General features: G+C 32.0%; 4 protein-coding genes across 6 annotated transcripts in view; 1 reads left to right on the top strand and 3 right to left on the bottom strand.

The window, feature by feature from the left end:
• The window catches only part of LOC144852209 (protein Smaug homolog 1-like), a 36,082-nt gene extending 35,004 nt beyond the window's left edge, over positions 1 to 1,078 (bottom strand). Inside the window, exon 1 of the mRNA XM_078709966.1 lies at positions 1,001 to 1,078. The gene's annotated coding sequence lies outside the window, so the exon portion shown is untranslated. The remainder of the gene's footprint in view (positions 1 to 1,000) is intronic.
• LOC144852227 (cell growth regulator with RING finger domain protein 1-like) overlaps positions 1 to 8,100 on the bottom strand; it is a 249,540-nt gene extending 241,440 nt beyond the window's left edge. The window contains exons 1-7 of one of the 3 annotated variants that reach the window (XM_078709995.1): positions 7,879 to 8,100; positions 6,729 to 6,865; positions 5,814 to 5,985; positions 4,871 to 5,021; positions 4,113 to 4,220; positions 3,226 to 3,355; positions 3,024 to 3,135 (exon numbers count right to left, since the gene is read on the bottom strand). In XM_078709995.1, the coding sequence (XP_078566121.1) occupies positions 3,134 to 3,135; positions 3,226 to 3,355; positions 4,113 to 4,220; positions 4,871 to 5,021; positions 5,814 to 5,985; positions 6,729 to 6,865; positions 7,879 to 7,982 (804 nt within the window). In that variant the 5' untranslated portion in view covers positions 7,983 to 8,100 and the 3' untranslated portion in view covers positions 3,024 to 3,133. Of the gene's footprint in view, positions 1 to 2,460; positions 3,356 to 4,112; positions 4,221 to 4,870; positions 5,022 to 5,813; positions 5,986 to 6,728; positions 6,866 to 7,878 lie in introns of those variants that run through there. The other 2 variants (XM_078709994.1, XM_078709993.1) reach the window with 2 other exon arrangements.
• A 7,284-nt stretch (positions 8,101 to 15,384) lies between these two features.
• Positions 15,385 to 23,956, top strand: LOC144852225 (alpha-2,8-sialyltransferase 8B-like). The gene is made up of 5 exons (XM_078709991.1): positions 15,385 to 15,569; positions 19,601 to 19,813; positions 19,942 to 20,460; positions 21,017 to 21,831; positions 21,883 to 23,956. Exons 1-4 carry the CDS (start codon positions 15,472 to 15,474, stop codon positions 21,273 to 21,275), a joined length of 1,089 nt encoding a protein of 362 aa, XP_078566117.1. The 5' UTR covers positions 15,385 to 15,471; the 3' UTR covers positions 21,276 to 21,831; positions 21,883 to 23,956.
• The window catches only part of LOC144852207 (U3 small nucleolar RNA-associated protein 25 homolog), a 22,220-nt gene continuing 17,429 nt past the window's right edge, over positions 21,272 to 26,062 (bottom strand). Inside the window, exons 17-20 of the mRNA XM_078709961.1 lie at positions 25,338 to 25,409; positions 24,378 to 24,502; positions 23,494 to 23,592; positions 21,272 to 21,800 (exon numbers count right to left, since the gene is read on the bottom strand). Of these exons, the coding sequence (XP_078566087.1) occupies positions 21,569 to 21,800; positions 23,494 to 23,592; positions 24,378 to 24,502; positions 25,338 to 25,409 (528 nt within the window). The 3' untranslated portion in view covers positions 21,272 to 21,568. The remainder of the gene's footprint in view (positions 21,801 to 23,493; positions 23,593 to 24,377; positions 24,503 to 25,337; positions 25,410 to 26,062) is intronic.

The raw sequence follows: 26,062 nt of genomic DNA, 5'->3' as shown, positions 1-26,062 counted from the left end.
AAACTTAACCATATTATTTTGTTAATTATTTTTTAGTGATCATTCAAAAGGTGAATTTTGTACTTAAAGTAGCCTGTCTTCTACTTTGCGAATTTATTCGCGCACATCCAATGTTTCAGTAAAGAAAAAAAGTGCTATGTTTTCCATTAAAATTTCTGCAAAATGTAGAAACTATTTGAAGATGAAAACGTGAATATGCATGCTGCGATTATACAGTTAGCCAGCGCTTTCATTTCGAGCAAATAAATTATGAATTTGGAAAACAGGCTTTAAGTGCTAGTACCGTAAACATGCCTCTGTTGATATTCCTCTGTTTACAATATCGGTCGCGTTTAAAATTGTTTGAGTGATAACATTTTTTATGGGGAGACGATATTGGGTTATTCAACCAAATTTAGATGAGACACGAATTGTCACACACACACTTCACTCTAGTAGGCTACCACTAAACAATTTTTAATAAACTAATGTAACCTCTAAATAATATATTTTCCTCCCATAATAAAGACTAGGCCTACTCTATTAGTAGTACTAGTCACGGATAGCTAGGCCTACATATACAGTATTATACTAGCCTACAGGCCTAGCTATGTAGGCCTCTAAAACAAGTTTCATTCCCTCTAAATTATCTTATTGTAGTTAGGTTAGACTATAAATAGAGGCTAGTTTATTTAATTATTACTTAGGTACCATGCTTAATTTTAGCTAACCTAGATAGTATTAAGTATTACGTTTACTATAAAATGTAATGTCCCGAAGACAAGTATTTATCTAGGCCGGGATCCAGGTCTTCAACAATAGTAGTTGCACGGCTAAAAACGTCATTCCGAGGCGTTGACACAGCTCCTACGCTCCGCAAAAAAATCAAAATATCCCAAGATTTCAGACCAAAACATAAACAGTTTAAGCCAAAATATGTTACAATTGTAATAAAGTACGGCTTCACCAACCTTAAACTTACCATAACGTTATTTGTAAAAGTATAATATGTATAACTAACCTTTTACAAATGAATATTATACTAATCTTCAAAATAAACCACCCAGGCCTAGCCTATCCTCTCTCTATCCTACTCGAGTCTCGCGACGATCGGTCACAAACATGTGTCACCGGACGCTACCACATAATATTAGGTGAGTATTGTCAATAACATAAAATCACAAAAACAACAAATCTATCTTTATATAATAGATTTATCTAAAAGATATAACACATTTGTTTTAAAAGTATTAACAATAGCAATAATTGATTTACAATTCACAACATTTGATAGACAATAATATCAGTATCATTAATCAACAATATTCATACCCAAAATATAATCAACTCGTCCACAAATTTTCCGAGTAAAAATCGGTATACCAAAATGGAATTAATACATGTTCGATCTCCAGGCGGTTTTAGTGAATGACGTTGAAATACAGTATAAAATACACCTTCAAAATTATATAATTTGTAATGAAACATGAACAACAGTTCTTATTATTTGTTTCAATATTATTTTGTCCTCTAAAATCTATATTAGATGCAACTTTAACGATGCATTCTTCAGAAATAAGGTTGAATGCAATGACGATGGTGCTAGAATCTGGATCAAAAGAGCCTATTATTTCTCAAACATTTTTCAAGAACCTTTATGGGATAGTACACGGGTTAGCTAAATTTGAGAGGGAAGAGGTACTCGAGTACTCGAAAACAATGAGTGCTGTATTTTATAAATGTAAGGAATTTTGTTGTTGTTGATGGGAACACAATGTACATGCAAAAATAGCTGATTGATAAATGTATGACCTACGATATGATGTATTTTGAAAAATTGTATTATTGTGCATAAAACCATTTCTTAAAACCTATGTTCAATCAAAGCAGTCTAACAACAGGACACTGAGATCGCCTTGCCAAGATAGGAACTTGTGTTCTTTGATCAAGATTCAAGATTCTTTATTCATCGTCATATAAATACATACATGATATGCGGTTTCCTGGGTATAAAATTCAAGACAAGATAAGATCAAGATCTGATGTCTGGCTGCGACAAATACCAACAGTACTGTACAATACATTCTCCGCAGGTCGTGTCGCAGCCACAGACAAACTCTTTGATCTCCGGAGCTCAGTATCCAGTTGTTGGATTGCTTTGGTTCAATTATGCCGCAAACAAAATCTGATGCAGCATGGAAAGAGATAATTTTTGTATAGTTGCATTAAGTCCACCAATGTAACGTACATATTTATGGTAAATTTCGGGTTATTTTTATTTCAATATGATGATCCCATTTTTTTTATAAAAGAATTATAATTCTAAGCTGTCACTTAGGTAGTAGAAATATGATTTATTACGTTTCTTCTTTATCTGGCAAAATAGAACAGATAAAAATAATTGCACTAAACACCACACGGAATGTTCCGTAACTGGGAAGTTAATAATGAACATGATCAGATAATACTCATATTAAACGGTTTTCCACTAGTCCAGTAAACTTTCAATTCACACAAGTATATTAGCCTAGTGAAAACATACTTTATATATACATTAACTAAACTACTGTACTACCAAGTTAAAATGTATAGGCCTACAAATTGCTAAAAATAAATTATCAAATGTGTAAATAATAATTTATTCACAATAAAATATTTTATCTATGCAAACTTAACTTTGATATCTTAAGTTTTAAAGTGATTTCAAAAGAATATATTAGACAGATAGCTATGCCTACTCTTTTATAATTATCTTCTATTATAAAATTATTTATATAAATTTATATACAGATATATTTTTATTGCTGTACTATTAATCTACTATTATTTCAATATAATTTATATAATAATGATTTTTTCATTAATTTTTGGGATATAAATTGTATTTGTTATTTTTGTTTTGGTCGCCGTTTAAGTTATTAAAACAAAAGTTCCATGTCTGCTAACTGAGGATGTCCACTATGATGCACTGATCACATAGGAACAAACAGGTTTTTGAATGAGGGCGCAATCATGGTAGATATCTTCTTACGAGACACTGAGGCTCAAATCAAAGAAAACCAAGCGATCTATTTAACCAATCATTAATTCTATAAAACTTGCCGAATATACCATCATCATCCATAACTCCATCATCCAATTGTTGTGGTTCCTCTCCTAAACGGAAATATGAATAAATATAGCCACGGCATATTGGGCACATGTTCAATAGAGAGAAGCAGGAATCGCAACAACATGCATGCTTACACGGTAAAATGACGCGAGTTATTGCAGACGTCTGACAAACTGTGCAGTCACCAAGATTTTGTTCTGAGTTTTCAGATCCAATGTTTGTTTGATTTAATCTAGAGGTGGAATCTGCAGCAATATACATTCTCTATAAAAAAAATATAGAAAATTATTAAAAGTTTTAAATAAAATACATGCCTCTTGTGATAGGATTAAATATTATAACACACCTGAGTGGCCAAGCGGTTAGGAATGTGGAACCGTAACCCATCTTTATGGCAAGGGTTCAAGGTTCACTCGCTCAGTGGTGGTAGAACAAATCTTCTTGGATAAGGACTATAAACCTTAGGTGGCCCATTATACACAAAATGCTCATGTGAACTTTAAAGTACCTAGTACATCTTTCGAGATGAGTAGGAGGTTACACCGGTGTGCTAGATCACAGAGCCACAGTCGTGGTCAGACGAGACCGCGGCGTAGTTGAAAGCACAGACATGACTCTTAGGGGAGTTGTAGTTAAAAAGTGTAACCTCCTCTTGGATGGAGCAATGCACACATTTGTGGTGACGGAAGTATTCATTACTCATTTATTCATTGTCAAACACAGTAAAATATGTACATGGTTTGAAATAATATTTGCTTGTTCAAAGTTAAAAATTCAAATAAAAATGAGTTAAAAAGGTTAAAATTTGGTAAAATACAAATAAAACACATCATTTAAAATACAGAAGGAAAGGAAAGGAAAGTTGACCAAAACAGTAGAACCCCTTTTTTTGGGACCTCTATTAAGGGGACACTCTGTTGGGTCATAATTTATAAGTTATGTTTTTAGACCAAACCACTTAAGCAGCAATGCACCCGAAGGTGTCCCCACAATAGAGGTTCTACTGTGTTATAGTACAGACCTGTAAATCATAAACTTGCTTTGTATTAGTTTGTAGAAGTTGTGACACCATGTGACACGGTACTTTGTACGAATCATCAGGAAGATGTATTATTGCAATTAAAGATTCCTATGAAAAAAAGAAAAACACAATTTTTATCTTATACATAATATTATTACCTCTGCAAATAATGTTATCAGTGTTTTATCTGTATGGGTTAATACTTCCTTTAATCAACCGTAGTTAATAAGGAATGGTTTTGTGTCAAAAGATTTCACATATTGATGAGATGGAGGGACAAGTTTATTTATACATTTAGTATTATAACAGACCTAATAAAGTATATCATTACCATTATGACATACGTTATTAATAACAGTAATTATAACACATCTGAATAGATTCTTGTTATTTGATTGGAGGATTGTGGGTCACATGATGTTCAATAGACTATAACCTCTTATGTCAGAATGCATATTTTTGTTGTATTTATAGCAAATGGAACATGCAATTGGATCTAAAGTACAAACAGTAGAATCCCTCTTTGGGACACTCCTATTCAGGGGACATTTTTCCATGAAACAAACAAGAGAAAATATATCTTTTAAACACTACAGCCAACCCCTATTCAAGGGGACACCCCTATTAAAGGGACACTTTGTTAGGTCTTGAAGATGTCCCCTTAAATGGGTTCCACTGTAAGTTACTGTATTTCCGATTCATCTTCACCATTAGGTGGCACAGTGTATGTTCAATTGGTCCTATACATTACTACTTACAATGACTGCTGCTTGGTAAGCCTCCAGTTGAGTTGTGATAGAGGATACTATCATCACTAGGGGATACCTAAGCCTGGGTGGTGGACCTAATTGTTCACCCTGGAGTTCAGCTGAAACCAAGTGCAACTCTTTAGTTTCATCTGCCGCTAGGCTGAAGGTGACGATATAAGAAATATACAGAAACAGAAAAAATGATGAAATAAATTTACACTATATTATGTTATATTTGTCTGTATTGTGTGTGTAATATAAGCTTCAAGGAAAACAAATTTCATGTTCACCTTGTTGTGGTCATGACAATAAAGTTTTATCCTATCTTATCTAGTGTTTATAACACATAGCAAGCTTTTGCTTTGAGACAGTAGAGGGAGTCTAGTTTCAGATGAGTTGACTGTATAATTTGAAAGTGACTACCCGTCAACCGTGCATGTGATTTATTTTTTTCTATAGCGACGGTTGATGATGACTCTTAATAAAATAGTACTTATAATACTTTTCGATCAACAGGATCGACTGTGTGCCTAGTTCCATGTGTCAATAAAGAACAGAATTAAGGAGCATGGCAGATTTTTCCGGTAGAAATAATTAATACCACATCCCAATATCTTCTACACCAGATATTAACTGTGAGCATGGTCGACAGAAGATACTAATTTCGATGCATGGTTGCCCATGGAAGTAGGCTCATCCATTTCATGTTTTTGTATACCTAGCATGTAATTAATTAGGAGCAAACGTGTTTGTGAATTTATAAAAAATTAAATTACATGTCTTTAAAGAATTGTCAAACAAGATGAAATTTATTACTTTTAGTGGCAGATACAAGATTCTAAAATGGAGGAGGGGGGGCCCTAAAAATAGATAAAATTATTCTGAAAGTCATATATTTTGCGTTGTGGATTTCAGAATTTAGAGTACCCCCTCTAGGAAATGAAAAGGATACTACTCTGGGACGTTGGCAGCAATTGCTTTATCTTTGAGCATGTCTAAGCAGTCTGTACCGGTCAGTCGCCTTTTCTGGACGCATAATGTGTGTTTGAGGACGTCACAATGCAATCCCCAGTAGATAGTTACCTTGCACGCAACTGAGGATGTCAATTTCACTTGAACACCATCTGCAAAATAATTAACACCACAATAATATTTCCTCAGCTAGATATTTTCAAAACTATAGTAAAGTTTAACAAATATTATATGGGCTGGTACAATCAACAGGAAAGTTGCCATTGGTTAGTTAATATATCATAAAAAGCTAACCATAGTATACAACAAATAATGAATGCTTATGAGTGCAATGGTACAAATAATTTCATGAAGTGAAAATGGAACATTTCTTCTTTCATCAAATGAAATTATTTGTTCCATTGCATTAATATACAGTAAAACATTTATTATTTGTTTTGTAAACCAACCTAATGTGGCTAGGCCATTCGAAAAAGGCAGCGCTCCAATTTTGGATGTGGAGTAGGACACTAAATAGTGCATACAACAGCCTAGTGTAGCGCATTGTAACAAGAATGAACATCCTTTACAACAAAATTCAACCTGCATAACAAAATTGCACTCGCATTATAACAAAACTGCACTCTTGATGATGTAAGAATTCAATGGAGCAGTTATTTAATCTCATGTGACCCACAATCCTCCAAACAAATAATCTACTGAGGTGTGTTATAAAATAGTATGAACGCTCACTTACTAGTAGCTGGTGAAGACATCTCTAAAACATTTGTGAAAGTTTTAACAATTTTTTTTTCAATTTTATGTACAACTAAAATCTATAAAGTATATAAATTTTGTTGAGTTGAATTTTCCATGGCCCGTATGAAATTGTCACTGAATCAAAATGCTCACTTACCTTTTAAAGTGGCAGACTCTGGGTGCGTTATACTCAATATATAAGGATTGCCTAGGCCAACCATTACAGTGCCAGGCATGTCATAGTCCATGCTACTGTCATTCCTTGATAACCTTATCACAGGTGTTAAGCCTTGCCTAGAACCCCAAAAGAAATGATTAAATTAATCATATTATATAAGGCCAAATAAAAAAATATACTAGTTAAGCATCAACCTATGAATACATACATTTCAGGAGAGGGAGGGCTGGTTTTTTTTTCTTAAAAATGTAGCCTCTAGGCCTAGGCCTATATTATATAATATATATAATAATATTATTATTATTGCATATAATGTAATCAAAACATATCTTCTTTACCCTATCTATTTTTTCATTAAATTGTTACTATGTCACTTTATATTATGTTTAGGCTTGCCCAACACAAGTCCTCCTTCATCGGGATCAAGCCTTCTTTCAATGTTACTTTGTCATTATGTATCTCCTTTTATTTTGTTACTATGACATAGTAACAAAATAAAAGGAGATACATAATATGACATAGTCTATGTCATTGAAAGTAAATAAATGTTTAAATGCAAAAAATATTGTATATAGAATACTAGACTAGCAAACGCAACAGTATCTCAGATCTCCGATTGACGACGTATATAGGCCTATGGATGGTAGAACGTTAAAGGCTTACTAATACTACTACTACTACTACTACTAGCTAGGGCCTAATTAGCCTAGCCTTCATTTAGTTAGTATACAGCGTGCATGCTAGGCATACCTAGCTAGGCTTAGAAGTAGTTAAGTTAAGTTAGGCCTAGAGTAGGTGGAGAGGTGGCTCTAGCTAGTAGTAGTGCACGATATCCATCAATTCTGGGTGCTTCCATCGTACTCCTTGATCTTGATTAATAATTGATAAACTCCAACTGGAGTAAGTATCACTCAATGTGTGAGTAGAGGTTGAGGAGGGGAGAGCTAGTCATAAATTAGTTTGGAGAAGGTTTTAGTCAGTGAGAGTGATCGAAGTTGTAGAGAACGGGAGAGCATTCCAGTCTCTGACTGTGTTAGGGAAGAAAGAGCTCTGGAATCGGAGCTCCTCCTCTCCCCTCCTAACTAATCAAGGCCTCATAGCTAGGCCTAGCCTAGTATTAATATCATACCTTTTAAATATAACTAATAATATACAAAATGATGATATTATGAATGAAATAAACACTATGCAATATATTTCTGAGATCTCTGCAAAACTTGCGCCATCCATCATGACAGTGGACAGGTATATAAACTATACCAAACTGGCGAGTAAATCATGTTTTACTTTTTAAACCTCGCAACGTCTGGTTTAAAAGGCTACTCGGGCCAATAATTGCTGTTAGCCTAGGGGTTATTGCGATTTGGACGTTTCTGATTGGTTGTAGCCATGGATTATATTGATTAAAACTGTTCTGATTGGTTGTAGCTTTAAATACTTCTTCTCAGAATTCGTCCATAATACAATAGCAATTTAGCACAGTGTTTCACTATATAATCATATAAATAATAGGAAACATTTAATAATATGATAAATGACATTTACATAGCAATTTAGCACTGTGTTTTACTATAACCAATTTGGTTAGAGTAAAACACAATGATAAAGAATAGGAAACATTTATTAATATGATATATGACATTTACATAGCAATTTATCATTGTGTTTTACTATACCCAATTTGGTTAGAGTAAAACACAATGCTAAAGAATAGGAAACATTTAATAATTTGATAAATGACATTTACATAGCAATTTATCATTGTGTTTTACTATAACCAATTTGGTTAGAGTAAAACACAATGATAAAGAATAGGAAACATTTAATAATTTGATAAATGACATTTACATAGCAATTTATCACTGTGTTTTACTATATAACCAATTTGGTTACGGTTAAACACAATAATAAAGAATAGGAAACATTTAATAATTTGATAAATGACATTTACATAGCAATTTATCACTGTGTTTTACTATAACCAATTTGGTTACGGTTAAACACAATGATAAAGAATAGGAAACATTTAATAATATGATAAATGACATTTACATAGCAATTTAGCACTGTGTTTTACTATAACTAATTTGGTTACAGTTAAACACAATGATAAAGAATAGGAAACATTTAATAATATGATAAATGACATTTACATAGCAATTGAGCACTGTGTTTTACTATAACCAATTTGGTTAGAGTAAAACACAATTTGGTTATAGTAAAACACAATGATAAAGAATAGGAAACATTTATTAATATGATATATGACATTTACATAGCAATTTATCATTGTGTTTTACTATAACCAATTTGGTTAGAGTAAAACACAATGATAAAGAATAGGAAACATTTAATAATTTGATAAATGACATTTACATAGCAATTTATCATTGTGTTTTACTATAACCAATTTGGTTAGAGTAAAACACAATGATAAAGAATAGGAAACATTTAATAATTTGATAAATGACATTTACATAGCAATTTATCACTGTGTTTTACTATATAACCAATTTGGTTACGGTTAAACACAATAATAAAGAATAGGAAACATTTAATAATTTGATAAATGACATTTACATAGCAATTTATCATTGTGTTTTACTATAACCAATTTGGTTAGAGTAAAACACAATGATAAAGAATAGGAAACATTTAATAATTTGATAAATGACATTTACATAGCAATTTATCATTGTGTTTTACTATAACCAATTTGGTTAGAGTAAAACACAATGATAAAGAATAGGAAACATTTAATAATTTGATAAATGACATTTACATAGCAATTTATCACTGTGTTTTACTATATAACCAATTTGGTTACGGTTAAACACAATAATAAAGAATAGGAAACATTTAATAATTTGATAAATGACATTTACATAGCAATTTATCATTGTGTTTTACTATAACCAATTTGGTTAGAGTAAAACACAATGATAAAGAATAGGAAACATTTAATAATTTGATAAATGACATTTACATAGCAATTTATCACTGTGTTTTACTATATAACCAATTTGGTTATAGTAAAACACAATGATAAAGAATAGGAAACATTTAATAATTTGATAAATGACATTTACATAGCAATTTATCATTGTGTTTTACTATAACCAATTTGGTTAGAGTAAAACACAATGATAAAGAATAGGAAACATTTAATAATTTGATAAATGACATTTACATAGCAATTCATCACTGTGTTTTACTATAACCAATTTGGTTACGGTTAAACACAATGATACAGAATAGGAAACATTTAATAATATGATAAATGACATTTACATAGCAATTTAGCACTGTGTTTTACTATATAACCAATTTGGTTAGAGTAAAACACAATGATAATGAATAGGAAACATTTGATAATATGATAAATGACATTTACATAGCAATTTAGCACTGTGTTTTACTATATAACCAATTTGGTTACAGTTACACACAATGATAAAGAATAGGAAACATTTGATAATTTGATAAATGACATTTACATAGCAATTTATCACTGTGTTTTACTATGACCAATTTGGTTAGAGTAAAACACAATGATAAAGAATAGGAAACATTTAATAATATGATAAATGACATTTACATAGCAATTCATCACTGTGTTTTACTCTATAACCAATTTGGTTACAGTTACACACAATGATAACAAATGGGAACCAAAAGTATACAATAAAACGATTAGAATATCATCATTTTTTCTGTGTAAAGAGCAACCCATAGAACATGTTTACCGAGTTTAAAAACGTTTTAAATACCAGACATATTTTTTGTGATGCTTTTTCATTTGAATTGTAGTATAAAATGTCATTGAAATGAGATAAAAATCATACAAGACATTTTATATCAGTTGCTCTATATACATAACAAAAATAGTCTTTTTCTTTTGTAAAAATCGCCAATGAAGTAGAAATTAAGTTACTTCAGATGTAGTGTGCATTTCTACGTCATTAATAGTAGGCCTAAAATATCCAATTAAATATATCCTATTATAAACATGTTATAAAGAATATCAAACATTTTATGTAATATGAAAAACAAAATTTACAGATAAGTTTATCATTGTGTTTTACTATAACCAATTTGGTTAAAAGTTAAACACAGTGATAAAGAATAGAACTGTTAGGTTATTTAACCCTAACCCTAGTTTGAAGCCATCACATACTTAATTCATCGCTAAAAATACGTATCGTCTTGAAAAACGTTTGAATTTTGGTAGATATGTTCAATATAGGTTCTTAAATCTATAATGTAAAAACAAATATCATATTCGTTTTATTTTGATTTCTGGGAATCACCAATGAAGTAAAAATGTGTTGGAAATGTATGGTATTTCATAAGTGTACATTTTTAGAAATGCAAATTATTAAAATCACGAATTTTTGTGAAAGTTGTACTTTTTGTTTGTTTTATAGAACCTATTGAACATACCTACCAAATTTCAAAAGTTTCTGATTACGATACGTATTTTTTCGCGATGAATTTATTATGTCGCTTCAAACTAGGGTTAGGGTTATATAACCTAAAACAGTATCATATTCTTTATCACTGTGTTTAACTGTGTAACCAAATTGGTTCTGGAAAACAAGATGATAAACTATTTAACTTGTATTTATTATATTATATGTATCCTTTAATGTAATATGAAAAATAAAATGTATATAGTTTATCATTGTGTTGTAGTTAAGTTAAACACAGTGATAAAGAATAGAACTGTTAGATTATTATAACCCCAACCCTAGTTTGAAGCGATCGCATACTTAATTCATCGTTAAAAATACGTATGGTCTTGAAAAAGGTTTGAAATTTGGTAGATATGTTCAATATAGGTTCTTATATCTAAAATATAAAAGAAATATCATATTCGTTTTATTTTGATTTCTGGGAATCATCAATGAAGTAAAAATGTGTTGGAAATGTATGGTATTTCATAAATATACATTTTTTGAAATGCAAATTATTAAAACTTTTATTTTTTGTTTGTTTTATAGACGTAAGAACCTATTGAACATATCTACCAAATTTCAAAAGTTTCTGAATACGATAAGTATTTTTTCGCGATGAATTTATTATGTCGCTGCAAACGCTGCAAACTATAAGGGTTATGGTTATATAACCTAAAACAGTATCTATTCTTTATCATTGTGTTTAACTGTGTAACCAAATTGGTTCTGTAAAACACAATGATAAGCTATGTAACTTGTATTTATTATATTACATTATATGTATCCTATTCTTTATCATAACGTTTAGATAATAAGATATACTTAATATAATATTTTGCTATGTAAATAACATCATATAATAAATGTTTCATCATCATTGTGTTTTACTCTAACCAAATTGGTTATAGTAAAACACAGTGATAAATTGCTATGTAAATGTCATTTATCAAATTATTAAATGTTTCCTATTCTTTATCATTGTGTTTAACCGTAACCAAATAGGTTATAGTAAAACACAGTGATAAATTGCTATGTAAATGTCATTTATCATATTAATAAATGTTTCCTATTCATTATCATTGTGTTTTACTCTAACCAAATTGGTTATAGTAAAACACAGTGATAAATTGCTATGTAAATGTCATTTATCAAATTATTAAACGTTTCCTATTCTTTATCATTGTGTTTTACTCTAACCAAATTGCTTATAGTAAAACACAGTGATAAATTGCTAGGTAAATGTCATTTATCAAATTATTAAATGTTTCCTATTTTTTATCATTGTGTTTAACCGTAACCAAATAGGTTATAGTAAAACACAGTGCTAAATTGCTATGTAAGTGTCATTTATCAAATTATTAAATGTTTCCTATTCTATATCATTGTGTTTTACTCTAACCAAATTGGTTATAGTAAAACACAGTGCTAAATTGCTATGTAAATGTGATATATCATATTATTAAATTCCTATTCGTTATCATTGTGTTTTACTCTAACCAAATTGGTTATAGTAAAACACAATGATAAATTGCTATGTAAATGTCATTTATCATATTAAATGTTTCCTATTCGTTATCATTGTGTTTTACTCTAACCAAATTGGTTTTAGTAAAGCACAGTGATAAATTGCTATGTAAATGTCATTTATCATATTATTAAATGTATCCTATTCTTTATTATTGTGTTTAACCGTAACCAAATTGGTTATAGTAAAACACAGTGATGAATTGCTATGTAAATGTCATTTATCATATTATTAAATGTTTCCTATTCGTTACCATTGTGTTTTACTCTAACCAAATTGGTTATAGTAAAACACAGTGATAAATTGCTATGTAAATGTCATATATCATATTATTAAATTCCCATTCTTATCATTGTGTTTTACTCTAACCAAATTGGTTATAGTAAAACACAGTGATAAATTGCTATGTAAATGTAATTTATCATATTGTTAAATGTTTCCTATTCTTTATCATTGTGTTTTACTATAACCAAATTGGTTATAGTAAAACACAGTGATAAATTGCTATGTAAATGTAATTTATCATATTGTTAAATGTTTCCTATTCTTTATCCTTGTGTTTTACTATAACCAAATTGGTTATAGTAAAACACAGTGCTAAATTGCTATGTAAATGTCATTTATCATATTATTAAATGTTTCCTATTCGTTACCATTGTGTTTTACTCTAACCAAATTGGTTATAGTAAAACACAGTGATAAATTGCTATGTAAATGTCATATATCATATTATTAAATTCCCATTCTTATCATTGTGTTTTACTCTAACCAAATTGGTTATAGTAAAACACAGTGATAAATTGCTATGTAAATGTAATTTATCATATTGTTAAATGTTTCCTATTCTTTATCATTGTGTTTTACTATAACCAAATTGGTTATAGTAAAACACAGTGATAAATTGCTATGTAAATGTAATTTATCATATTGTTAAATGTTTCCTATTCTTTATCATTGTGTTTTACTATAACCAAATTGGTTATAGTAAAACACAGTGATAAATTGCTATGTAAATGTAATTTATCATATTGTTAAATGTTTCCCATTCTTTATCATTGTGTTTTACTCTAACCAAATTGGTTATAGTAAAACACAGTGATAAATTGCTATGTGAATGTCATTTATCATATTATATTAAATTCCTATTCTTTATCATTGTGTTTAACTGTAACCAGATGGTTTAATTTTTACCATAGTCTTAGTTGGGACTGACTGAACTAAGAATAAAACTGGGTAACTGTACCAACACCTCAAATAGTCTCAAAGTATTTTTTAACATCACCGCAAAATTGTTTATACGTTTATTTTGATTGGCTAACTAAAGTACGGCCTAATGAATATTGATATTAGAGGATTCCCTAGCTTAGTGAAAAAGTTTTATTACCAAAAATGTGCTGATTACGTCACTAGCGGAAGTTGTAGTCTACCATGATGCAGACGCAATTGATTATGTACGTTTGTTAAACATAAAAAAAACTGTAAATTACCACAAAACGACGATAGGAAGGAATTCAAAGAAATGCCCTACGTGTTCAAAATCATTGTTTTAATATAGTCTGTATGTATAACTAACAATTGACCTTTTGGAAGAGCGTATAAATTTAATTTAAAGTAAAACATGATTTACTCGCCAATTTGGTATTGGATATATAGCTCCAGTGGACGGCTGCTCTCCTTTCCAGGGTCGACCTATATAGCGCCCTCTATATTATAAATGTAATTTGCTGCATGCTGCTTCTCCCTCCTCCCCTCTGGCACCTCCAGAGCTACGAAAGCCCATTAGGGCCAACAAAAAATATTACTTTCGAAATTTCAAATTAATATAGTAATTCGAAATTTCAAATTAATAATTCGAAATTTCGAATTAGTAATTCGTTATTTCGAATTTCTGAAAGTAATAATTTTTTTTGGCCCTAATGGGCTTTCGTAAAATGTATCTTTTGTCTGAATAAATAATAATTTCAAGTGATTTATGTGAGATTTTTGTCCGTTAACTTTGCAATTATAAATATACAGTTTTGCAATCAGTATTAAGTTATTAATTGCATGATTAGTTTTATGATTTTCAATACCAAAACATATCCTTTCACCTTTCAAAATATTTTAGCGCCCCCTATAGTTCAGATATCATTTCGTAAAACCTCCTGATATTTCATTTTTCCAAGTTAGGTCTGAACATGTAAACGTCATTTATACCTAAATCTTATACCAAAATTACAAATAACACGCAAAATACAAACAACGTTTCTTCAATGTTTGTAAAGTAATGGTTAAAAATAACGTAAGTCTAAAGCTCTGTCTACACTATCAAACTAGACAAAAAAGTGTCATGTGCCCAAATATGGTAGTGATATGCCTAAATATGGTAGTGATATGACATCATCATGTCCATATATGGGCATTGATAGTGTAGACGTTAAAATTAGGTTTTTTTAATTATATCTTGCTACCACTCTGTAAACGTATGGGTAACTTGGTTCCCCCAGAGACGCAACTCACTTGTATTACGCTTAAAACGTCCTTGCAGGGATTGCAGCCCAAAACAATACAATTAGGATAAGATCATTTACACTTCAAAGAGTCAGACGTGCAACAATGCAACGTGATTAATGACGACAAAAAAAGAGAGATGCATTGTTATTGGTTGTTAGCACTTTGAAAAGAAATGCACTCGGCTATAGAATGTCGAATATTGCTTTGCTGAAGTTTTTACCCTGAAGTAGGCCTATATACTGTATATATGATGGCTAAATTCAAACCTGCGTATGTTGTGCTGGGTATCATATACGTTTTATTAATTTCTGGACTTACGTTCCAATACATGTCTTCCAGAAAATGGTAAGTACTCGGGCCAAGCCCGTGGAGATGTGTATCCTCCACATACAGATTTACATGATTATATTGGGGTCTAAATCTCTATCCGTATGATAATTTATCGAGCACAGGTGTGTTTTAGGCACGTTATTAAACCGTGTAATTATACATTTAGTGTCAAATAATTTAATTAGATGATGGTCCAGTGTTTAGGGTTTTGAAGTAGGGGTGCGTGGGATGGGGGAATAGGGCCTAAATATTGTGCAATTGCGAGCCACAGGCCGGCTTCCTACTCTGGGCTTGTTACCACAACCAAGGCTATCAACCAATCCAATAATTATAATTATTTTATGGAGGTACTCTAGGCCTATAATAATACGTTTGTGCAGGGAGATTTTATATGTCGATGTATTGGGTTTGAATCCCATGAGCAACCTCTTTTTACTTTCTAGTGAGAGAGATTGTTTAGAGGGTTGGGTTTAGTTATATTTAGGAAGTAGTTCACATAAGGGGTTCCCAACTTATATACGAAAAGAAATTCGCTGCCAGGGGGCCGCTTTATCATCATGTATGCGACTCGTGTTAAATATGTAGTTACAAACACAATTACCCATAAAAAAAAATTGAATTACTAAACAATCGCTGCGGATAATCGTAAAATAAAACAGTGTTGAAACATTAAATTCGCCCAACTCATGACATCGATATAAACATTCGTCCTTGGTAAAACCTCGGAGGAGGCTCCTCTGGCAAAACTCATGTCAAAAGAACTTCATACAACGTATTTAGTCACGGTCACGACGACAGATTATTGATATTGTTGGCGATAGACGAAATAAAACCAATAGCTTATAAAGGAAAATAGACGAAAGCCTGATTAAGACAGTACATTACACAATTTAATTTGTCGGGCATTTGTATGATTTGTTTTATTTATTATTTGAATGCGCCTTGAGCACTCTTGAGTGGTATGTGCGCTATAAAAATCCTGTTATTATTTATTATTATTATTATTACACAAATTGGCGTTATTTCCGCTAAGCTAATACACAATTGGTATTCTTCCCCCAGCCCCATCATCCCCACAAAAACCTTTGTACCCGGGGTCCTTTATTTCAGACACGAGAGACACGTAGCACATTCGATAATGTTGATGTAGAATCCATGCAGTATTAATATTATATATAGTGTTTTGAAACATTATTTAGAATATTGTGAAATTATTTTTTTTACAATCTGTATATTGTTTACGTTTAAAGATGTATTGTCCCCCTGAAAAAAATAATTCTTAACAACATTTTTGTTGAAAATGTCATTTCAATGTAACATAATAGGAATCCACTTTGACCACAAATTGGATCGAAAAAAATGTATTTATCTGAAAAAACTGTAATTTAAAGCAAAAAATGGTCAAATTGGCTGCCAGCCATTGGGTTTTTGGTTGAATTTAACTATTTATTTTGTCAATTTATGAGTGAAAACATTATTTGTTTTCGTTTTTTTGATAACGATCAGATAAGTCCTAAAATAACAAAATCAGATTTTTTGTTAGTAAAAATCGTAACCTTTTGAGGCTATTCTTTGTGAACATAGTCAATAGTAGTCCAAATAATACCTATACCATTAGTAGGAGATATTACTCATGCATATCTAAGTGCGCCTTTTGTATTTTGCAATCTACAGACAATACATACATACTACTGCAGAAAACAATGTATAGATTCCTTGATAAAGCTAATTGGGTGTAGAAAACGCCAGAAATGATCGGTGAAACGTAACGAGTGCATTTTTAACCAAAAATAAAAAATCATGAACGTGTTGTTATTAGTACGTGCAATATAATAATAAATGACACTGAAAAAACTTTGGATGAGAGTTAGTAGGCAAAGACTCGTGAAATGAGAGAAAATGTTGTTGTCTGAGCTCAATTTTTATTGTAGCTTGTCTAGGCCCATTATTTTTCTTCAAAGCATGTATATTGCATCATTATAGATTGACAGGAAAACTGTCGTTTCTTTGTTTATGCAATGATTTTCAGATTTCACCACAACCTCTTCCATTTGTTTTTCTACACAAGAAGCCATGTACACAATTCAATCTATGAGTATAGATCTATTCGGGTGTGGTGGATTAGTGACCTTCATTCATAGCTAAGCCTATAGTCTACGCGATGTAAAGGTGTACTTTCCAAATAAATGTATTGATCAAGGTCTAAATTTATAGAAAACCTATCTTGCCAAACTCTCTTGCCTACAAAGATCATTTAATTCGCTCCAGAGTTGACAAAACTAAGCAAACATCTAGTGTGTCAACTGGCCAACTAAAATAAATGTTTATTGAACTTGGTCTACATTGTTAAACTGATCTTTCCAAACTCTTGCCTACAAAGATCATTTGATTCGCTCAGAGTTGACAAAACTAAGCAAACATCTAGTTTGCCAACTGGTTTTTGTTAAACAAATTTTTCCTCTTGCCTACAAAAGATTATTTGATTCGCTCAGAGTTGATAAAACCAGACAAACATCTAGATATGGTAAATTGGCCAAATGAAGGCTATGTAAGCTAAGCAGCGTATTTATTCATAAACTAATTAGTACATCTTTCGAGACGAGCAGGGGGTTACCCCGGTGTACTCGTCCATACACCGGTACCCACATAAACTCCTTTAGGAGCATGGTGTGGAGGGTGGTTGGACACCCACAAGGGCGTCGGTTCAGGAGAACCAACGACGGCTCCAGCCCGGAGATGAGATAGGCACCGCTGGGAGATATGGCGTATGCCTGAGTATCGTATCATGATGGGTACTACTGTATATCGTCTGCTACGCCCCTACGCTCACCTAAAGTCTAAGGGACAACGAAAAAGCTAGTGTAATATATAGACTATGCGTGTTTACTCCGGTAGGCAGCAATTCCGTAACAAAATGAAATTATTTCGATCGATCGAAGATACAATTCAAATGATAAGTGTTTTGCCTATATCAATTACTGTTTTGCCTATGATCAATTACTGTTTTATTTCGGTTAATTGTACGTGTGTACATAGAATTTAATTACAATGTTAAGGAAGAACATATTGATGTAAATAATAGTAAATAACACAAACAATATGCATTGATCAAAGAACGTTTAAGTTATATGATTGATTCCATTATTGAACCAGCTGTATTATACAATACTGCTAAAGGCAAATTACCGGAAAAAACAATGCCTACATTTCTGCGAGTATTGGTTGGATCTCAATGGCTCGAGAACAAGGCCATATACATGGCTGCAGTCGCGTGCTCAAATTTGAGTTAGTGCTTCCCGACCGACATATGAGCTGTAGAGACGCGACTAAAAATAAGCAAAAAGCTAATGCAGGAAAGAACCGAGATTTCGGATAACAATAATTCTTCAACGGGAACTACCTTAGTGCTGTTCCATAGGTTCTCTACCATAGAGATATTATAGTGAACTATAATACTATATATAATAATATAATATAATACTATAATATCTCTGTCATCTCTATTTAGTATTACGCGGAGGGTGAGCGTCAGTATCCAATCGGATTTGAACTATACCATGAAAGCTCCAGTGGTCTAACCAAGGCAATATAACAATATATTCGCTGTCTGCCAAGATAGGAACTCGTAACAGTCCTTTGATCTTATGTCTGGCTGCGACAGATGTACTAGGTACATTTTCTCCGCGGCGCGGTGTCTGATGAGGTGCGTGGAACTTTGTGTCGTAGTCACAGATAAACCCGTTGATCTCCAGAGCCCTTTTGTTGGGCGGATTTTCCCCATAATGCTGATGTATATCTAAACAACAATTATAAATTATGCAATAAGCCTACCATTTGCATTATGGCATATGTTCTTTTTTTTTCTATTTTGATTATTTTAGGCATACATTTACCAATTTTAACCAGTTAACAGAATGGAGTTGAGTTTGTCTCTCGCGAGGACTACATTCCGACTCTTTAGTCCCGGGACGTACGTCTGAGAGGCAGAAAACATTTTTGTAAAAAAAATGTAAAATTAGTTATCTCTCTCTTTTATTTCTATCTAGGATGTATACGACGAATCGAATGCTAAACTCTTTAAAATATAATAATAACAATAGCCACTTCTTACGAACTGCTTCGCAAACATCTTCTAAAAGAAACCAGAACATCTGGTCATCGACGTCATCAACACCGACAGCCAGACCGTCACAAACATCACCAGGGGATGTTGTTATTGACTGGAGCAATATCAACATGACGTCAGTGCAAAATATGAGGTAACTTTCGGCTTTAAAAGAGGGGGGGGGGGGGGGGGAGGGAGGAGGGTAATTCACGGCATGCTACTGATTCTTTTATAGGATTATGTTAAAGTAATACATTTTAAAATCTTTTTGTCTTTTCTAAGGAAAAAAATAAAAAAGTACATCGATGGAAAATTATCATTGATTGTATACAAACACAACACATCGCTGACAGATATGATATTCGACACAAATCTTACACAACTTAAAAAAGCGAATAGCACGGAATTCCTGCAACATCACGACACATGCGCAATCATCGGAAATTCTGGGATTTTACTAAATAGCGGATGTGGACGCGAAATCGACGCACATGATTTGGTCGTACGTGCAAACTCTGCAAGGATTGTAGGATTTGAAAGTGATGTCGGTAAAAGAACTAGTATAATGGCATTTAATCGTGCGTCAGCGATTCAACTCAAACGACGTCTTGCAGGGAAAAGAATGGTATTAGATAGTCATCAACTAAATACGTTTAGAACTTTTAACAACACAATTGTGTGGTACCCTTTGGGGGCAGGTGGCTCTGGTACAGGTGCGCTGAAAGCAGTTGGTATGAAGTTGGGATTTGACAATATTAGGATCGGTTACTCACTTTCATCGCCAATGAGGTTGTCAAAAACGTAAGTTTGTTTTATTCTTTCATATCTTTCGTGTTGTTTATACTATATATATATATATATATATGTAATACTATATGCAGTAGTACTGTATTATCCAGGGGTTACATGTGAAATGCTGAATCACTATGTGTATCGCAATATCATCATCATCATCATCACGAACACGCACTTCACAAGACTTCTCCAATCAGAGCGATTATTAGCCAAAATTCTTTATTTTTCTTTTCGTATCATTTTCTATAATGTTTATCAATATAGCAATATAAATAAGCGTAAAGTAAAAATAATGTCAAATACGGCGTTTCTTTTTTACTCCACCGTTGCATGTTTTATATACAGTAACACATACTTTGTCAGTATTATTATGGCTCATGTGCACTTTAAAAAACTAGTACATCTTTCGAGACAAGTAGGGGCTTACCCCGGTGTACTAGTATACACACAGCCACTGTCACTCATCAAGAGGGGCCCCTTGATTGTCAGCATACTGTACGCTGTTTAGGGTCACCCTCTATAAATAAGGTGTAATAAATAAACTCAATTTCCTTTATTTTAGGTTGTGGCATTTACGTCTTCCTTCCAGTGGTATAAATATGTTTTCTGCTATGAATTATTATTGTGATAAAATCAGTTTATATGGGTTTTTTCCATTCTATGAAGACATGCATGGCCGACCTATACAGCATCATTATTACGAAACAGTGGTATATAACTACACTCATAGTCACCATAAGATGCCCCAGGAATATGTTTCGCTGACGCAATTGAACAAAGATGGCGTTGTAAGACTAGTAACAGATCGGTGTAACTATTAAAGAAACCAGTTTTAATTTATTCTAAAAATTCTGAAAATATTGTAGAACCTCTATTAAGGGGACACCTTTGTGTCCCCTTAACAGCGGTGTTTCTGAGTAGGGGTTACTTTAGCCGTAGTATCATGTTCTGAATATGAGCACTGTTTCAATAATTTGACAGTATTATTTATATATAATTTACACAATTGATTAACATATACACAGTGTTAAATCATATATTTCCATCATTCGTTTCACGTTAAAGTGTCCCCTTAATAGAGGTGTCCTCTGAATACGGGGAGTTTCTACTGTATTCATGTACCAGTCACCAACAGATGCGTGTCTTTATCGGAGGACAACATACGCGAACAACGTTCCGTTCCTACTACACCGGCTAATCGTTGCGCATCAAACTTTGAATATATAATGGAACAGTTGAAATTGTTTGTTGAACGGTTATCAATCATATTGCAAAGTTCACTAAAGAACTGTGGATAAGTTGGAAGCTGGTAGAACACTATGTGACGAACTCCTTTCAACTTGTACCTGTGAATGAAACATAACATGCTATTAGTTAGTTGATTTTTCTGTGAAAAGTTGACCTAAATTTCCCTAACTATATATGAAGTCTTACTCGAAGGTTGTGTTTCCACAGCCAAAAATGTACAGATAATTATCCAATACAAAAATTAACTAATAGAGGTTCTGTGGAAATGGGGTTTAACCGATCCTGTTGTGAATATCAGATAATTATCCGATTACATTAATGCTATCATTGTTAACCTTTTTCCAGAACAACAAATTATTATTACAATATGGTAATGATTGAACTGTGCACTTTTTATTAATTATCTGATTGGTTAAAATAATTAACTGATAATTTTATTTATGGCTTCGGAAACACAGTGGAAAAAACGTCATATGTACAGAAATATATATATATATATTTTTTTTTTCTGGCTATTTTACTTATTTTAATACTAATTTTACATCATTTTAATTTATTTATTTGTATCTCTATTGAGATCCAGCCACTGATACCCACAGCATTGTCATTTTTTCAGGAATTTGCCTTTGGATTTATATATAATATACTAAATAATTCAATCTTAGATCTCGTCAGTGAAGCTGAAATTATAATATTTATTTCATTTAATTCCTTCCAAAATTATTGATATGTTTATTTTAGAATTTTGCCTTTTTGGTTATTATATTTTATCTTTTTAAATACAATTCAAGATACTTAATAATTAGTTTAATAACATATTATTGTTTTAGTCATATTTTGTAGTGCCTCTCGTTAGGGACACCCTGTTTGGCCCTGAAGGTGTCCCATTAATAGCGGTTCTATAAAATAAAAATCACTAAAATGCTTCCACAATGCAGTACTGTACATATATGAATAACAGTACTATACTAGTACAGTCAACTCTCCCAATAATCAAAAACTCTCCCAAAACCAGACTTTTCTTGAGGTCAAAAAAGTCCCAAATTCATTTTTACCATTAAGAACACATTCTGAATACCAGAATTTCCGGCAAAGTCAACACAAAGGTGTCTGGTATTAGGAGAGATGACTGTACAATAATTAACAATGAAACACATTTCATAATAGGGGTATTATAATGCAATTATTTCCTCATTTGAATTTATTACAGCCAACTCTACTGATACACATTTTTTTAACGCCTCAATAGTCACAAATTATTTCCTACTACTGTTCTAAAAGGCAATCTGAAAGGAATATACTGGAAGAAACAGACTTGCATAATATTAATATTTATTAAAGATGAATTGTGCCACAAAATAAAGATGAATAAAATCAAATTTTGTAGTTTTCATAAACAAAAATAAACCTTGTTGACTGATTGATTGAAATTTTTTTACAATTACATTTTTTCTGGAAATAATTTTTTGGCAAATTTAAATTTGTGAATAACTATTATGTGACAATAAAATGGCATTCAACAAAACAATTTTTACAAAAATCCTTTTTCAAAGGGGTAAATAATGAAATGGTTTATTGACCGAATTTTTATTATTAGGGAGCTCACGATTTGCGACGACCAAAGAATGCCATGCTTCTTCACTATGCGAAGATATATTTGCACGTTTCTGAGCATATTTGATCTTTTCTAGGACCAGGCAACGACTGGTGACACATAAATTGACCTGACCTAGTGAGGTTGTTAGTCGCCGCAAAGCGAAAACTCCCTGTTATAGAAAGTTAATGATTTACCTGTGATAGTAATGAAAGCGTTCAGTGTAAAGCAACAGGTGTCTTGTTCCTTTAACAAGGTGGTGACGAGCTCTAGAAATATTTGGTTGACTTGTATACCTAAATGTTATAAAGCAGAACCCATATTAAAACTGGGTTCCCACTAAGACATAAGCGTGTTGACCAATGACAAGCGGCAATTTGAATAATCCATCGCTTGTAATTGGTCAACTCACTTACGTTGCGTCCTTGTGTTGCATCTCTAGTGGGAACCAGGCATAAGGGGACATAATCAGGATACAAAAAAGTTTCCCCTGAATAGAGGTCCGTCGTAGTATTCCTTTAATAGTGGTGTTCCCTTAATAGAGGTTGGTCATAGTGTCCCTTAATAGGGGTGTCTCCAGTAAAAATTATATTTTTTATATATTTATTCTTATGTACTCTTCGAGACTAAAGAGAAAAATAAATAAAATTTGTCAAACTTCAGTTTTTCTTCTTTTTGTGCCTTTTGCTACACACTAACTTATCGCAGTAATGCCGGCTTTCTTAATTGAAGACTGTGTACACAAGTTGACATAAATGTACAACTTACAAATAAAGTGACAACAAAATGTGATGTGCCCATATATGGATGATGTCATATCACTACTATATTTGGGCATACCACTACCATATTTGGGCACATCACACTTTTTTTTGTCAAACTAGTAGCTGATTAAAAAATATCTACATTAAAATGTTACTTATCTAATCAGATTGAGAACAAACAGGAAGCTGTTAGTGTAGTAGAAAAAAATCAATTCAGTGCAGCCTATAAATATTTTAATGTGATACTTATCAACAATTGAATTAAAAAAGAAAGAAAAATTAGATTAGATACAGACAAAACATTGTTCATAACTTACTCGCATATCTGAGCAAAGTTCAACTCGTTCTTCCTGAAGTGGTTACGTACACGCACAAAATCAAAATATGACGGGATAAATATTAGAGTTCTTGCCATAACAGCATCACTATATTGTGGCAGTACCTAGATAAGTACAAACAAAAATCTGTGACAACACTCAGGGTTCCCATCATCATTACAATCTGTTAAGCTCTGTCTACACTATGAAACATTATGTGATGTGCCCATATATGGACATGATGATGTCTTATCACTACTGTATTTGGGCATATCACTGCCATATTTGGGTACATCAAACTAGTTTGCTAGTGTAGACAGAGCTTTACACTATTTTGTCTTGGGTAAAGTACACTGTACTACTGTATTATGGTTATCACTTCAATAGAGAGCCATTCTGATCGAGTATTCTATAAACCTATGGCAGACGTGGCATGATCAGAACTTTGGGAGACAATCCCTTAACACGTTTTGTGCACATGTACAGTACATAGGCACAACGGCTAAACTCTCATCCAAAGGACGTATAGCATCTTGCCTAATGGCATAAACAAGAAGACAGTCTCAACTTCTCATACCTCTTTTAATTTAAGCATGAATTTACCTCCCTGTGTTTACAAATTAATAATATAAATAAAGTTTAAAGATATATTGTCCCCCCTAAAAAAATTTGTCTTTTCACATTTTTTGTTGAATATGCCATTTTAATATCCCATAATAGATATTCACTTTGACCAAAAACTGGATCGAAAAAAATAATTTACCTGCAAAAAATACTTAAATTGTCTGTCAGACAATGGTTTTTGGTTAAAATTAACTGTTCCTTTTGTCTTTTTATAAGTGAAATAACTTTATTAAAACTGCAAAATGGCCTATTTAAAGTTGATTTATTAATCTTCATTTTTCATGTTTTTGGGAGACAATACATCTTTCACAGAAATGTATGAATTAATAATTTTACCTTTTTGATAAAGAAATCAAATCTTTTCTGTGCATCTTCCGAGTAGCAGTTACATTCTAACTTATGAAAAACCTTAAGTATAAAGAAAATAATTACTTATGAGTGTGGGTAAAAAAAAAAGAAGAAAATTTAACATGATTCAAGTCCTAAACCTATGAAAAATTAAATGGTGCACATTTGCCAAGAATCCATTCAAATTTAAACAGACAAACAAATACACAGATAAATAAACCAGGTTGGTCACAAAACCTCCTTGAAAGAGGTAATAATAATAATAATAATCAATGTTTGAATAATATAATGAATTTTAACTATATGACTCAAAGCTAAAAAATCAATTGTTATATTGTAATAGGCTATTATACAGTACTATTGTCTATTGCTGCCTTTTTTAATGGCTTTGCTTCACGGCCTAGCATCTGGCAATGATCAAAGATGGAAACTGTGGATAAGTTTACAATCAATAATGTTCCCATAATAACAATAATAATGTATTGTGTTGACTGCTTTATTAGAGCAGTCATTCATTCAACTCGCGACAAATATATTCATAAACAGTCCATTGTATTTTTACTGGTAATCATTAAATGTTATTAAAGGTCACATTCACAAGCTGTTTACACTCATGTTAACTATGTTCACAAATTGTAACATATTAAAGTCCGACCATTGACTTATAATAATTAGGCCCATGTCACAGCATTAATTGAAAGTTGAAGACGAGG

The sequence above is a fragment of the Antedon bifida genome, chromosome 9, assembly GCF_963402885.1.
Source record: "Antedon bifida chromosome 9, ecAntBifi1.1, whole genome shotgun sequence".
Classification (NCBI taxonomy): Eukaryota; Metazoa; Echinodermata; class Crinoidea; order Comatulida; family Antedonidae; genus Antedon; species Antedon bifida.
This window is presented reverse-complemented; position numbering and strand designations above follow the sequence as displayed.

Excerpts from the sequence above, each read along its gene's own strand:
- LOC144852225 (XM_078709991.1), top strand. The coding sequence starts at position 15,472 with ATGATGGCTAAATTCAAACCTGCGTATGTTGTGCTGGGTATCATATAC. Across the intron at positions 19,814-19,941 it reads ACGTCAGTGCAAAATATGAG|GAAAAAAATAAAAAAGTACA; the intron begins GTAACTTTCGGC and ends GTCTTTTCTAAG. Across the intron at positions 20,461-21,016 it reads CCAATGAGGTTGTCAAAAAC|GTTGTGGCATTTACGTCTTC; the intron begins GTAAGTTTGTTT and ends CCTTTATTTTAG.